Genomic DNA, 13,349 nt, shown 5'->3' with positions numbered 1-13,349 from the left:
CTTCCCTCTGTTGAGATTGTAGGTGTGCAATACCAGTCCTGGTTTACGTAGTGCTGAGGATCTATCCCAACACTTTGTGACTGGTAGGCAGGCTGAGCTACAGCTCTTGCCTACAAGACAAGTTTTATAATATATGCTGCCTGCTGAATGAAAGACTACCTGTAGGCTTATTTTAAATAGGGAGCCTCTTGTACTATACAGTAGGCATTAGAGAGACCGTGACAATCACAGGTGCTCTGGTATCTTGAGCTGGCTAACTGCATCGACTTATTGACCCCACCTCCAGGAGCCTTCCAAAATAAAACCAAAATCCGTCTCTGCCCACCATCCCTGTTTCCTAAGTCTCTTTACTTACCCTTTGACAGGATCTCCAAGACACATTCCAAACTGTTTCGTGCCTGTCTCAATACATCTCCGAATCATCAGGCGGTAACAAGGCTCAAAGATGTGCAAGGGACAAGGAACGGTGGGATAGGCCATGGTACACACAAAAATAGGCACATTCTTGTTTAAGCTGTCAGGAAGAGAAGACGAGATGGGTCTCAAACCAAGGAGAGAGAACACAGAAAGGTTGATCAAATGTCAAATTGTTCCTTTGGAGTAAGACATGGAATCATCAAAGTGTAATCGTTCATAGAAAAACACTGAAAAGCACTGGGCTGTAGGCCTGGTTCCATGATTCAGTGCAGAGACTAGCTCAAGGCTGAAAGCCTAAACTGGCATTCCACACAGTCTACGTTTGTTCATTCTCTAATTAACACAATACTGTGGGTGACAGCTATGTTGCTTCTTCCTTTCTTCCTCTTTCCTCCCCTCCCTACCTTTCCCTGCCCAAATGGACTGATTCAGTCACTTTGCTTGAAGCATGAAGAAGGATACTGATGGTATAGATGCACCCAGCTTTCCAGATGGACAGTAGAAAACTTCCTAAAAAGTCCTTACATGCATCTCAAATTTGTAAAGCCTCTCAAAGACCACTCACAGTAAACCCAGCTAGGAGTAGCCAGCAACAGAGTGCCAACAGTAATGTATCCCAGTTATGCTCAAATGCTCTTGGACATCAGAATAATGGGGGCTCCTTAAAATAGATGACTGGGCCAATACACCTCCAGAGATACTGATGTATTTACTCTGAAATTGGGACACAGGAGTCTGCTTTTCAATAAATACCCTTGAAAATTTAGGCACATGGCCCACTGGGGAATCCCCAACTGGGCCAGCTCTTCATAGATCCTGGTCTTCTGCATCATCTACTAAATCTTTTTTTTCTTTTTAAATTTAATTTTATTTATGTATTTATTCATTACAATTTATTCACTTTGTATCCCCACTGAAGCTCCCTTCCTCATCTCCTCCCAGTTCCACCCTCCCTCCCTATTCTTTCCTTATGCCCTTTTCCTAGTCCTCTGATAAGGGAGGACCTACTCCCTTCTATCTGACCCTAGCCTATCAGGTCTCATCAGGACTATCTTTCATAGTCTTCCTCTGTGGCCTGGTAAAACTGTTCCCCCCTCAGGAGGAGTTGATCAAAGAGCCTGCCACTGAGTTCATGTCAGAGACAGCCCCTGTACCCCTTACTAGGACACCCACTTGGAGACTGAGCTGCCATGGCTTCTTTTGAAATGCAGGGACACTGCACCTAAATGAGCCAGGAAATGTAAAGCCATCTGCTTACATCCTAAAAGGAGCTAGCTCTGAGATCCCTTTAAACAGAAAGCCCTGCAGTGTGTGCTAGTATTCATTAGTACAACCTTAACAGATATCTGAGAAAAGGACTGAGAGCGTTTAAAGGTTAAGTGGACAATCAGGAGAAGCTCAGAATGCACCAAGTAGTTTCAGTATAAAAGTAATGAGAAACAAAGATTTCTAGTCTCCGAGAAAAGTATTATTTGAAATGAGAGGCATATCCATACCAACAGGATGCATAGCTCCAAAACAGTCTCTTCCTTGAGAGCATATAAGAAGAGATTTTCCCCTCAGGAAGCAGTTCACCTTCAGGAATGCTGAGAACTCTTCCAGTGGACAAGGAGGAGGGCAACAGGCAGTATTTAGCTATTATTTCCTGCTAAGTGCACAACAGGCAGAGATCCTGAAGAACAATTACGTCTTCATCCTGACCCTTTGCCTCTCACACTGTGTGTGGAAAAGGAAATACACACAGCATGTGTGTGCCTCTCACACTGTGTGTGGAAAAGGAAATACACATAGCCTCTATTGCCACTTCTTCAGTGCTTGTCTTGCACAAACTCATTTGGGTCTTTTTAACAAGCCCATAATGTAAGTGTGATCATCTTCAAGCTACTGGCAAGGAAACTGAGTCCCAGAAAGGTTAAATGGCAGCATTCTAGGACCACAAAGCATACTCAGTGATGGAGCTGAGTCTTAACCCCAGGTGTGGCTCACACCACTCTTTAAGCACCCAATAACCTGCCTAAGGACTTGAAGACATCTTCTGGTTGTTCCATGAGGTCTCCTAATTAAGGTACTCATTAATTCACTCCTGCCCATCCCATGTTCTTACTAGTGCTGGGATGCATAGGATGACTCTGTGGTTTGGCTGATGTGCTTCTTCCGAAGCACACTGGTAAAGGTTAACAACTGCTTCTGAGAGGGATGGGAAGGGGCAGTTTGTAGCACTTATTTACTTGCACTGTGTAAATATTCTTACCATGGTTATTTCAAGCTATCAACATGATAGCACTGAATAAGGAGCTGGTAAGAAATGTGTCAGTTTTGTGAGCTGGTGTGCATGAAATGGTAAATAGAAACACACATGTACATACTTAGAAAGTTCTTCCATTTCCTCTTCATAAAGCCTCCTTCGCTCCTTGAGTTCTTCTGGCAGGAATTTAGCTATTAGTTCTTCCATTATTACATTTTTGCTATATTTTCTTGATGGCAAACACTAGAAGAGGAACAAGGTAATGAACTATTATATGGCTCACATAAAAACGCATAGAACTTCTGATGCAACTCAGATAGTAGTCAAATCACTCATGTGTTAGAATTTCGACCCACAATGTGCAAGCTGATACAGCCACAATATGTTTGGGGGCGGGGGATTGGAGTTTTTATTTTCTTAAAAACTGTGCAACTGAATATTTAAAATTAGAAAAAATATTTTAACAAAGAAAATAATTCCATTAACCTTTTGAAAATCTCACAGATGACCTGAAGCTTCAGATTTGAGATCATGTTCAGGTTTGAACTAAAGAGGGTTGGATCACATTTCCTTTTCATTTTCTCTATTGTTATGTTTACAAGCTCTATCTGAGAAGTGCTACAAGACTCTGGTCGAAAAGTCAGGGAACCAAAAGGCTATGTTCATGTATCCTTTTCTGTCCTGACCCACCTCCACCCTAATCGAGTGCCTGGTTCCTAAATATTACCAAGTCTATGGCTTAACTTTAGTTAAAATAAAGACCACACATATGGTAACAGCGGAATACAAGTGATTGTCCTGTTACCTGTTTAGAATACCACCTAGGTATCACTGAAACTCAAAATCAGTCTCAGGCTAAAATGTCAGTAGTTTGTCCTTCCCAGACAACCTAACCATATGTATATCCAGAGACCTACAAGTAGTGTGTACTTAATAATATGGACCAAACAATGAATGTTAAAATATCAGCTGGTGAAACAATGAAAGCTAGAGGAAACCTACTAAGCCACTTTCCTAAAGCAGTATGATATACGTCTAACTGTATTTCAAATACTTATCCTTACCCACAGATAAGTGTTGTTCTTCCCCTTACCAAAGAAGCTTCTCTTTGCATCAGACAGAGACCAGTATAGAAAGCCACAGCTGGTCAAAATGCAGAGAACAATTCACTGTGTGGCACTCATCCCCAATTGATACAACTACTATACAACCCCTAAATGTAAGGCTCAGGACATTTCAGAAAAGGGGGCAAAAAGATTGTTAGAGCCAGTGGACCAGGATGTGTGCTTTGACATAGGTTGCTTCTCTGTGTGACAGGAAAGCTGTACCCATGAAATCTTAGCAATACGCTTCCCTAAACAAGACATAAACAACACTCGAAAACGTGTCAATGTGCATGGAGAAAAATCTCACGAGGCCCTACCCCTAGATGATGAGGTACAGGCAACTAATGACTGCTGAGAGAGAATCAGTCTTCCTCGAGGAGAAGCCCCCTAATTGGTTGCCAAATATCAAGTGGTCAGCCCAAAGAACGTTTGCATATGAGCAACACCAAATGAACTCAGAAAGTTGAATTTATATATTTCTATACACACATATATAACACATTAGTTAAAGAATATGAGGTCCCAAAATTGGGAGGGAGTGGGGGAAACACAGTCAGACTTGGATAAAGAGTGGGAGGGGATAAGGAAGTAAATACAGTACTCATATGGAATTTTCAAATAATAATAATAAATTAACAATGAATTTTCTACAGAGAATTGATTGCTGTTGGACCCAGCAGAGGGAGCTCCTGAGTTCTGAATTGATGGTTTTAGACAATTTTCTTTCTTCCCCAGGAGTCTCTATTTTGCAACGGACATGATTGGAATATTTATCGCTTTGTTAAATGGTGTAAGTATGGCCCTGTATGAATACCGAGATAGAAGAGAATATCTTCTAGTTTCTAAGTGTGAGACTCCACAGCATCTGCCTGCTAGACGCTTTATCAGATATTGTCACTGCTTGGCAACAGGAACACACACACACACATACACACACACACACACACACACACACACACACACACACTGCTTGGTCCCAGGCTTTAGGGAAAAACAGTTACTCAAGAGGTAGCCTATTTATGGTGGAAAATGATCCCTCTGAAGATGTTAAAACAAGACTCCAGGAATCAGATACCCTAAAAAGGCAACTGCTTTTCTCTAGAGTCTAGAGGTTGAGCATATGATAGACATTTTTTTCTTTCTATTGATCTGAACTTTGTCATGTTAACAGAACATAGATGTCTTATTTAAATAGAACCATGGAATTCTTGTTCACAACCAGGTTGCAGTCCCACCTCTTTAGTCTAAGGAAAGCAATGACTTCAGCACTTTCCCAATCCCAATACACATCCTCAAGGCTACCCTGAGTGCTGGGTTCACTCTGTCTCTTCATTGTCAGTGTAAGAGTTCTGAAAGTCTTCTCAGGACTCATAGGAACCTCTAGATAGTCTCTTTTATTCCAGAGGCAAGGTCTTATTATGTGTTTGAGGTAGACATTGAACTTGCAATGCTCCTATCTTACCTTCCAAAATCCTGGAACTACAAGCATGCATTGACATTCTCTAGCACTAAGCAGGCACCTGAAACCTCTCTTCAAGAACTACAAGGGCAAAGCAATATTAATACTGGTTGTAAGATGAGATCTATAAGTCTCTGATGAAAGGAAACCAAAATAAATTCCTTCCTTTCTCCACAACTCCATAGGGCCCACTTGAAGATGTAAGCTTGTGTGGTTAATTTTAAAGAATCTGAAGTCCTCAGAGCTTTACAAGCAGCCAAGTATCTGCTACTAAAAAGAGTGGCTCCTGAGCAGTTGTATAAAGACTGACATGAAGATCTGAGAGGGTTTTTTGAGGGGATGTTGGCAAGGGACTTTAGCAGCTGAACCTCTCTGAGGCAAAAATAAACATAATTGCATGCATAAGTCAGAGCTATCTAGTTCAAGGATAATGGAAACAAAAATTCATTCAAGACTACTGTTTATGAGGTACCACAATGGGATCAGAACCAAGACTTGTGTTTATCATCTATTTCATGTTTTTGCTTCTAGCACAAACGAACTTCATTACTGACAGTTATTAAAAAGCTAGATGCTGCCTTATTTTCCCGAAGGACTTTGTGGAGAGAGGAAGGATGTCTAGAAGACAGCAGAAATAAACAGACAGTGGGGGAGCATATTTTGGTCAAGCACAGTTGAGCACTGTGTTAATATAAAATACATTAATACAACAAAAGAAGAAAGAGTGGTTTACCTGGAAAAGAACGTCTTTGCACAGTGGACACTTTGCATTGTGATCTAGGCATCTCTCAAGACATTTCAAGCAAAAAGTGTGCCCACAAGGTGTCGTGACTGGCTCATAGAATAATCTGAAATTTAGGAAATGAAATAGGAGAAAACTGTTATAAGATCAAAAATAAAAGATAGGGGAATTCACTGTTAGAGTTTCATAGTACTGTTTGTCAAAACCTGTGGGAGGGGTACTCTCTTTGGGTTTCATTACTACTGCTACTCCACCTCAGAAAAAAAAAATTCTTTTCATTCTTGATCTATATATAGAAATAGGCATTGGTTTTAGAGCATAACCAAATCATTTTGTAACATTAGTTCTAGCCTTTGCCCTTTTGGTCCAAGAAATTTCAGAATAGTGCTCCAAGTGTCTGAATAGATTCCATGATTTAAAAAATACAACCAATATGTTTACCTGAGTATATTTTAATCACACAGACACACGCGGAGATACACACATGAATACACATACTTAGACTTTTTACATCATCTTACTATGGGGAAAAAACGCAATTTATTTGCTCATCTTGAATCTTTTCTTCACTTAAGTGACACTTAGTGCCTGAAGGCTCTTGCAACTGTAACAAACATGTCCCTGCCTTTTGTGTGGATGGATATTTTCCCCAGTAGTAATAAGTAATATTGTTATTGTACTCACTGCTATCAATAGGTACATAAAATACGTGCACACATCTATCTACACATAAGAATATATTCACAAGTATCATAATTCCATTAGATCTTATTTTAGTTGCTTTGGGAAAGAAAAATGTTTTTAAAGCAATCTGGGGACTTTTTAATGAAAGATGTTATGCCCATTCAGAAATGCATAGATTTACTTTGTGTAAAGAGAGGCTCACTTAGAGCAGAACCAGGAGTTAGGGGTCAGCTGATAATGACTATCAAGAGGTAGGGCTCACATTTAACAAGATGATGAGCACAGAAAGAAGGGAGACAAATCTTTATCAGCTTATTTTGTCTTCCCAAGAGTGTTCAATTGAGAGAAAAAGGCTGTCAGCCTCATATTATGTGATATCATACGTATTTAATTTAGAAGGATGTCAATGGAAGAGGTCAATGACTTGAGGAAGAGGGCTGACACAAGAGGAGTGGCAGAGGAAAAAGAGAGGTACAATTATGTAAACACAGTACTCATATAAAATTCTCAAAATAACATTTTTAAAAAGACTATAAACATCTGGTGAATCTCAATACATCCCAATGAATTATTTTATTTGTTCATTTGTTTGAGGGAAAACTTGGCAAGTTGATTTCTAAATGCAATAAAGAAATGCAAGAAAGCTGAATACCAAGACACATCTGAAGAACAAGGATGTGGGAGAACATGCTCCACCAAGCATCAGCACTTATTATAAAGCCACTGTGATTAAAACAAGGTGTGCCAGCACAAGGTCGAATAAATCCATGGAACAGAACAGAAAGCTCAAGAATAGACCCAGACATGGATTCTTTACTTATGACAAATGTAACATTTTAAAACAGGGCCATTGGGCTATTTTTAATGCACAAATAGCATCTCATAGTGTGAGAAAATAAAAGCAGACCATTTACAACTAAAAATCAATTCCAGGTATTCTGAAAAATAAATTTAAAAGGAAAAACAATACAGCTTTCAGAACATAAAATAGGAGAACATCTTTATGACACAGATTAAAAAAATAAAGAAAACCCAAACACTATAAATGAAAAGATCGCTAATTTCGATTGTGCTAAGATTAAGAATTTTAAGTTTATCTAAAAGCATCACTGAAAGGGCACGCGGGCAAGCTACACAGTAGGAGCAAGTATTTGCAATATGCAGGTAAGAGAAGGCTTGTATCTAAAACATACTTAGAGCTTGAAAAAATAGCTAAAGCAGTAAGAGAAACAAAAAACCTAGTAGAAAAACAGGCAGACACTGGCACTGGCACATGGAAAAACAGTGCCCATCCATAGTACTTTCAAAGTAGAGCCAACCCAAGCAACCATCTAGAATAAAGAGACTGGCACATTTATATAATGGGATGCTATGGGCTAAAGAAAATGAACAAACTTCAGTTATATGTTAATACTGAGTTTAAAAAAGAACAAGATTGATGAAATATACTAAAATTTAATCTGCTTAAGTTTTAGGATTTAGGTCAAACTAGATGATACCATTTATAGCTGCTATATACATGGTAAAATTATGAGGAACAAAATAGAACTCAAGATAGTAGTTTAGGGATTGTATTAGTTAATTATATATAGAAGAGAGAGTTTATTTGAGGTTTATGGTTCCAAAGGGTGTGAAGAAACTATTCCATCACTGAACCACATCCTCAAATCTTTGTTTTTAAAGACAAGGTCTTGTTAAGTAGCCCAGGTTAGCCTCACACCCCTGACAATTGTCTTGCCTCAGTTTCTGAAATCCTGGAATTAGAAGTATGTGCCACTTCCCCTAGATTCTTTGCCCTTTGTGATTTTCTGGGGCAGGTTCTTACTTTGTAGCTCAGGAACTCCAAATTCATCTGCTTCAAACTTTGGAGTATTAGTATTGCAGACATATTCTATCATACTCATCATATCTAATTACTTTTACATACTATTTGATTATACATGAGTATAATTGATGAGCCTGTACCTATTACTAACAACAAAACTATTTTTCCTGAGAACTTCATAATTGAGCCTACTGTTCTTTTACGAATGTAAATATATTTATCTTGCTATATTTCTGGCTGTGTGCAATACTATTTTTTTCATTAAAAGTAATTTTATATACTAATAAGTGGTAATTGTGATGAACTCTATTTTACTGCTGCTGAAATAAAAAGTCAAAAAGATGAAATAACATGCCCAAGATTATACCACTAGTTGGTAGGCAGAAAGATTGAAATGTATCATCAAATCTGACTTCCCAGCTAATCTTTCTCCTTCAGTCTACAATACAGCCAGGACCATATGTACCCATATATTAAAATACATTCCAGTCAGTCAGCCAGTCAGCCAGCGATTCATCTGTAGATGTACATATTTCCACATATGCTTTTCTCCTTTCCTTTCCGTCACTTTCCCTTCTTCCTCTTCTCTCCAGAAAGATAGACATGAAGAATCTTACCTATGACCATAGAGGTATATACTGGAATGTCTGTCCTTTTTCCATTTAAAGATTTTGAAAACATTTCAGGGAGACCTTTTTAATTCAGAACAGGGCCAGCTTGTCTCTCAAGAAAGCATTTCACATTAACAGAGTGATGGGGTAAACAAGAGTAAGAATAAATGCCTTCTGTTAGATGTCAGTTTAGATAAAATGTCTGGCTTCTCTGGAAAGAGCTATCTTTTCCAACAAGTGACACCCTTGCATTGTGTTCTTTTGCTATCAGATTATAGCAAAGACAGAAAAAAGGGGGAGGAAAAGACAGACAGAAAGAAAATCAAACTGCCTTTATATCCAGGGACTCAGGAAACTATAACTAGAATATATATAAAGCTGATCCTTTCTTTCACTTGTCACCAATGTCACTGGGCCATTGATAACTAGTTCAGATTGCAAATATTCTCACTTCATATCTCAAAAGTTCATCACTATCCCAAAGGTATTGCTTTATAGAAGCCCAGAGATGAGCCTCACTGGCTAGGGTGATGTATACAAGGTAAACTGAAACCAGGATTTTTTTTTTCCTTTGGCCTCTAAGCATTGCAGGGCAGGTTTCTGGGGTGTTGGGGTTAGAGGAAGATTGCCTTCAATGAAATTCTTCCAATTCAGGAACATGGACTTGGAGACTGAAAGAAAAAGATTTTATTGATATACTCTCCAATTACTATTCCATTAAAATAAATAGGGCCTCGTGTATCCCAGAATGGCCTTGAACTCACTGTGTAGTCAAGAATGACTTGACTCCTGATATTCCTACATCTACATCCCAAGTTCTGGGATTGCAGTGTGAGAGCCACTACACCTTGCTTCCATTCACACTCCCTACCCTTTCCTTGTGATACTTACAACCCCAATCAATTTTCTGTCTAGAACCAAACTATATAAAAAATTCATGTTCTGTCTAACTTCTTTCTGCCAGGGCTTAGATTTCAGTCTAGACCTTGTACAGGTGCTACAATTTCATGGCCAAGCATCTTGACATTATCTGTAGTCTCAGACTCTATGGTGATCAATATCAATCGTCACCTTGACACTTAAGAAACAATGCTCCAAGACACTTGGGAGAGATGATCTGGATTAAGTAAACCTTTGAGTTTGAGGTGGAAAAGACACACCTTAACTGTGGGCTGCACAATGCTACAGGCTGGAATGGGGCCTCAGAAGGTGAGCTGAGCACCAGCAGTAAGCACTTTGCTTCCTGCATATTGTGGAACCAATTCAAGCCTAAGGAACCCTGATCATAGAGCCACATTTCCCCCCAACCTGCTGCTATGCCTTGCTCACCAGGAGACAATGATCCCAGCCAGTGATAAGCCAGAACAAACACTTCCTCCCTTAAATTGCTTCAGGTCAAATATTTAGTCACAACAACAAAAAGAGTAACCAAATACAAAACCTCTCTTCCAAAGACACATGAGGGCCAAAACAAAACCTAAGCACAACCACAGCTAAAACACCAATGGCTAGGAGTGGGAAAAGAAACTTTCAAGACCAGAAAAATAGAGTCAAATGAATTCAGTCAGTCAGTAACTAATGTGGCACTTACGGACAAACTCTGTTGGAAGGGAAGCTACATGTTTCTTACCAAGGATTGAAGTGTTAAGAGGTTAAGACCAAAAAGCCCTCTCAGCTGGGCAGGTTTCTTATACCACAAGGCAGTGAAAGTCTACCTATAATTTAGAAGCCGCTGTAATAGCTACTCAGAGCAAAGATAGAACAAGGGTTCAGGAAGAGGGACACAATGGCTTTTAAGCTCAGAGGGTACAAACCAGAGGGGTGCTTATCCTCTATGTGTTTATTTCTTGGACCAAATTCCTAACTCTTCTACAATGTCCCTTGTGATTAGGGACAAAAAAAGATGAAAGCAGAAAAGAAAAGGAAGAGGAACAAAGAAATTTCACCTTAGGATTCCACAGAGAAAATACAAACAGGATGAGTCTGTATGTTTGATTTTGTGTTGCCTGGATTTTGGCAGGAGGGTTAAGGAGGGTTAAGCAGAACAAAGACCTGCTCTTTCTGAGTAAGCTAAATTAAATCTACTTCACAACACCTGTCATGGGCTTTAGAACCACAACACTGGTGTGGGGGCTGCAGGGCCCATTTTATGCTATCTTATACCTTGGCTCTGGCATGATGCACTTGCCACTCTGTAGTGAGGGGGTGGATGAAATGATAAAAGGATCTGCTTCTGCCGTTCATCTCATTCTTGTCTACACCACCTAAATGGACCCCCGACAGTATGTGCAAAGGTTAATTTGCCTGTTTCTATGCTGCATCTGCTGAGCTGTCTGAGGCCCATTTATTCTTATGAACAAATCTTGCTACTACAGATATTTTGTGTATTATTATTTTACTATTATTCCTGTTATTATTATTATTGTGATGCTGTTTAGTGAATTCAGAACCTCATGAATGGTAGCTAAGTGCTCTGCCACTAAACTACTCCTGCAGACTGAAGTATATTTTTTTCTAAGAAAAGTCCACATTTCAGGTGCTTCCTGCATATTGTGGAACCAATTCAAGCCTAAGGAACCCTGATCATAGAGCCACATTTCCCCCCAACCTGCTGCTATGCCTTGCTCACCAGGAGACAATGATCCCAGCCAGTGATAAGCCAGAATAATAATAGTTGACTTATTATTATTTACATGACAAAAAAGTCATTCAGAATACAAACATACATGATAGGAGAGGAATAAATGCCCTCAAAGGGCAGGTAAACATTTGTTCAAATATCTCAGTTCCTTCTTAATTTCTTTAGAGAAAATCACATTTAAGAATCTAATGAAAGCTTTATGCTTTTATCTTAGAAACACACCCACCTACACACACACACACTTTTACATGTTATTTATGTGAATTCATGAATCCATTTGGATGCATGTATAGAGCTTCCTTTGAGGTCCCTGGCTCTAACACTAAAGACCTCTGAGTAGGAAAAACAAATATTTAAATTTTTTGAGTACTTACTGTTTTCTGGGCACTCCTCTAAGCATTAAATAGTTTTTCTTAGTTAATCATCACAACAGTTCGAGTAGATCCCACTGTCCTCTACCTTACTAAAGAAAAAATAATGGTAGCAAATGTCACATGCTCTAGGACAGAGTCTGTAGGTTGAACGAGATAGGGTTCAAGCCCTGGCTACAGAGTCCCTTCTCTTAGTTACTAAATCACAGCTATGAAATGAAATAACCTTTTACATTTCAAGGTGGTCATTTAGACCACAATCACAGAATCTTTCTGTTTGTTTGTTTTTTCAAGTGGGGTATATGGATAAACCGCTCTTCAGAGGCCTGAGAAAGTAGAGATAACATTCTAGCTGGAAGGATGGTACTTGACCAAGCATCTGTTACATGTACTGTTCACTAGATTGCATAAACACAAACCATTTTAAGCTTCTATTTGGCTTCCAAAGAAAATGCTTTTTGCATTGATATTAACCCTGGAGTCTTGAGTTAACTTAGTAGCTTAGATTCAGGGTCACAAATTAGATTCAAATAATATTAAGGCTCAAAGAATAATGTAGGACAGGCCATTATAAGTCAATGGGATCCTGACCAGCTACAAAGTGTATGTCTTGCTATAGTAGAGTCATATACCAGAAAATCAAATCTAATGAGGACCAAATGGTAGGCATGTTCAACTCATGGCCCAGCAGTTTTTGAACTTTGAGTAGTTTATTGCCTTGCCACTCTCCACGGGCTTCTACGTTGAGATTTAAAGATGTAAAGAACACAGTTTGTATGCAGACCCTGTAATTTCAGCACTCAGAAAGGCAAAGGTAGAAGGATCTTTGTGAGTTTGAGGCCAGTCTGGTCCACAAAGCTACGGAGAGAAACCCTGTCTGAAAAAAACAAAACAAAACAAACAAAAAAGAACACAGTTGTTGTAAGGTGAGCCACCAGCTGTCTCATGTGACAATATGATTTTCATTTCATCTGTGCCATGATCCTAACTAACTCAGTAGTAAAGTCAGTAGCAGAAAGGTCCAGGTATGAAAGAGGGGGAAACACCAGGCTGTAAGTGATGGCCCACATCACATACCTCATACACAGTGAGCATTCAAGGTCAGATGCATCAAAAGATGCAAGTGGAATACTGAGATCTGGTTTGGCCACCTGATCAGCAGGAAGATCTGTGATTTAGAAAACAATAAGTCAGAGCTGGATCAACTCGGTTTTGCAGACAGTACTTCTGAGGAAAAAAAAAAATTTT

The 13,349-nt window shown here is 39.2% G+C and overlaps 1 protein-coding gene across 2 annotated transcripts in view; it reads right to left on the bottom strand.

The window, feature by feature from the left end:
* Lonrf3 (LON peptidase N-terminal domain and ring finger 3) overlaps positions 1-13,349 on the bottom strand; it is a 38,487-nt gene that overhangs the window by 10,858 nt on the left and 14,280 nt on the right. For both annotated transcript variants that reach the window (XM_060375501.1, XM_060375500.1), the window contains 4 exons: positions 13,179-13,269; positions 5,961-6,075; positions 2,784-2,905; positions 356-514 (listed from right to left, as the gene is read on the bottom strand). In XM_060375501.1, the coding sequence (XP_060231484.1) occupies positions 356-514; positions 2,784-2,905; positions 5,961-6,075; positions 13,179-13,269 (487 nt within the window). The remainder of the gene's footprint in view (positions 1-355; positions 515-2,783; positions 2,906-5,960; positions 6,076-13,178; positions 13,270-13,349) is intronic.

Source organism: Meriones unguiculatus, chromosome X (assembly GCF_030254825.1).
Source record: "Meriones unguiculatus strain TT.TT164.6M chromosome X, Bangor_MerUng_6.1, whole genome shotgun sequence".
In the NCBI taxonomy this organism is placed as follows: Eukaryota; Metazoa; Chordata; class Mammalia; order Rodentia; family Muridae; genus Meriones; species Meriones unguiculatus.
This window is presented reverse-complemented; position numbering and strand designations above follow the sequence as displayed.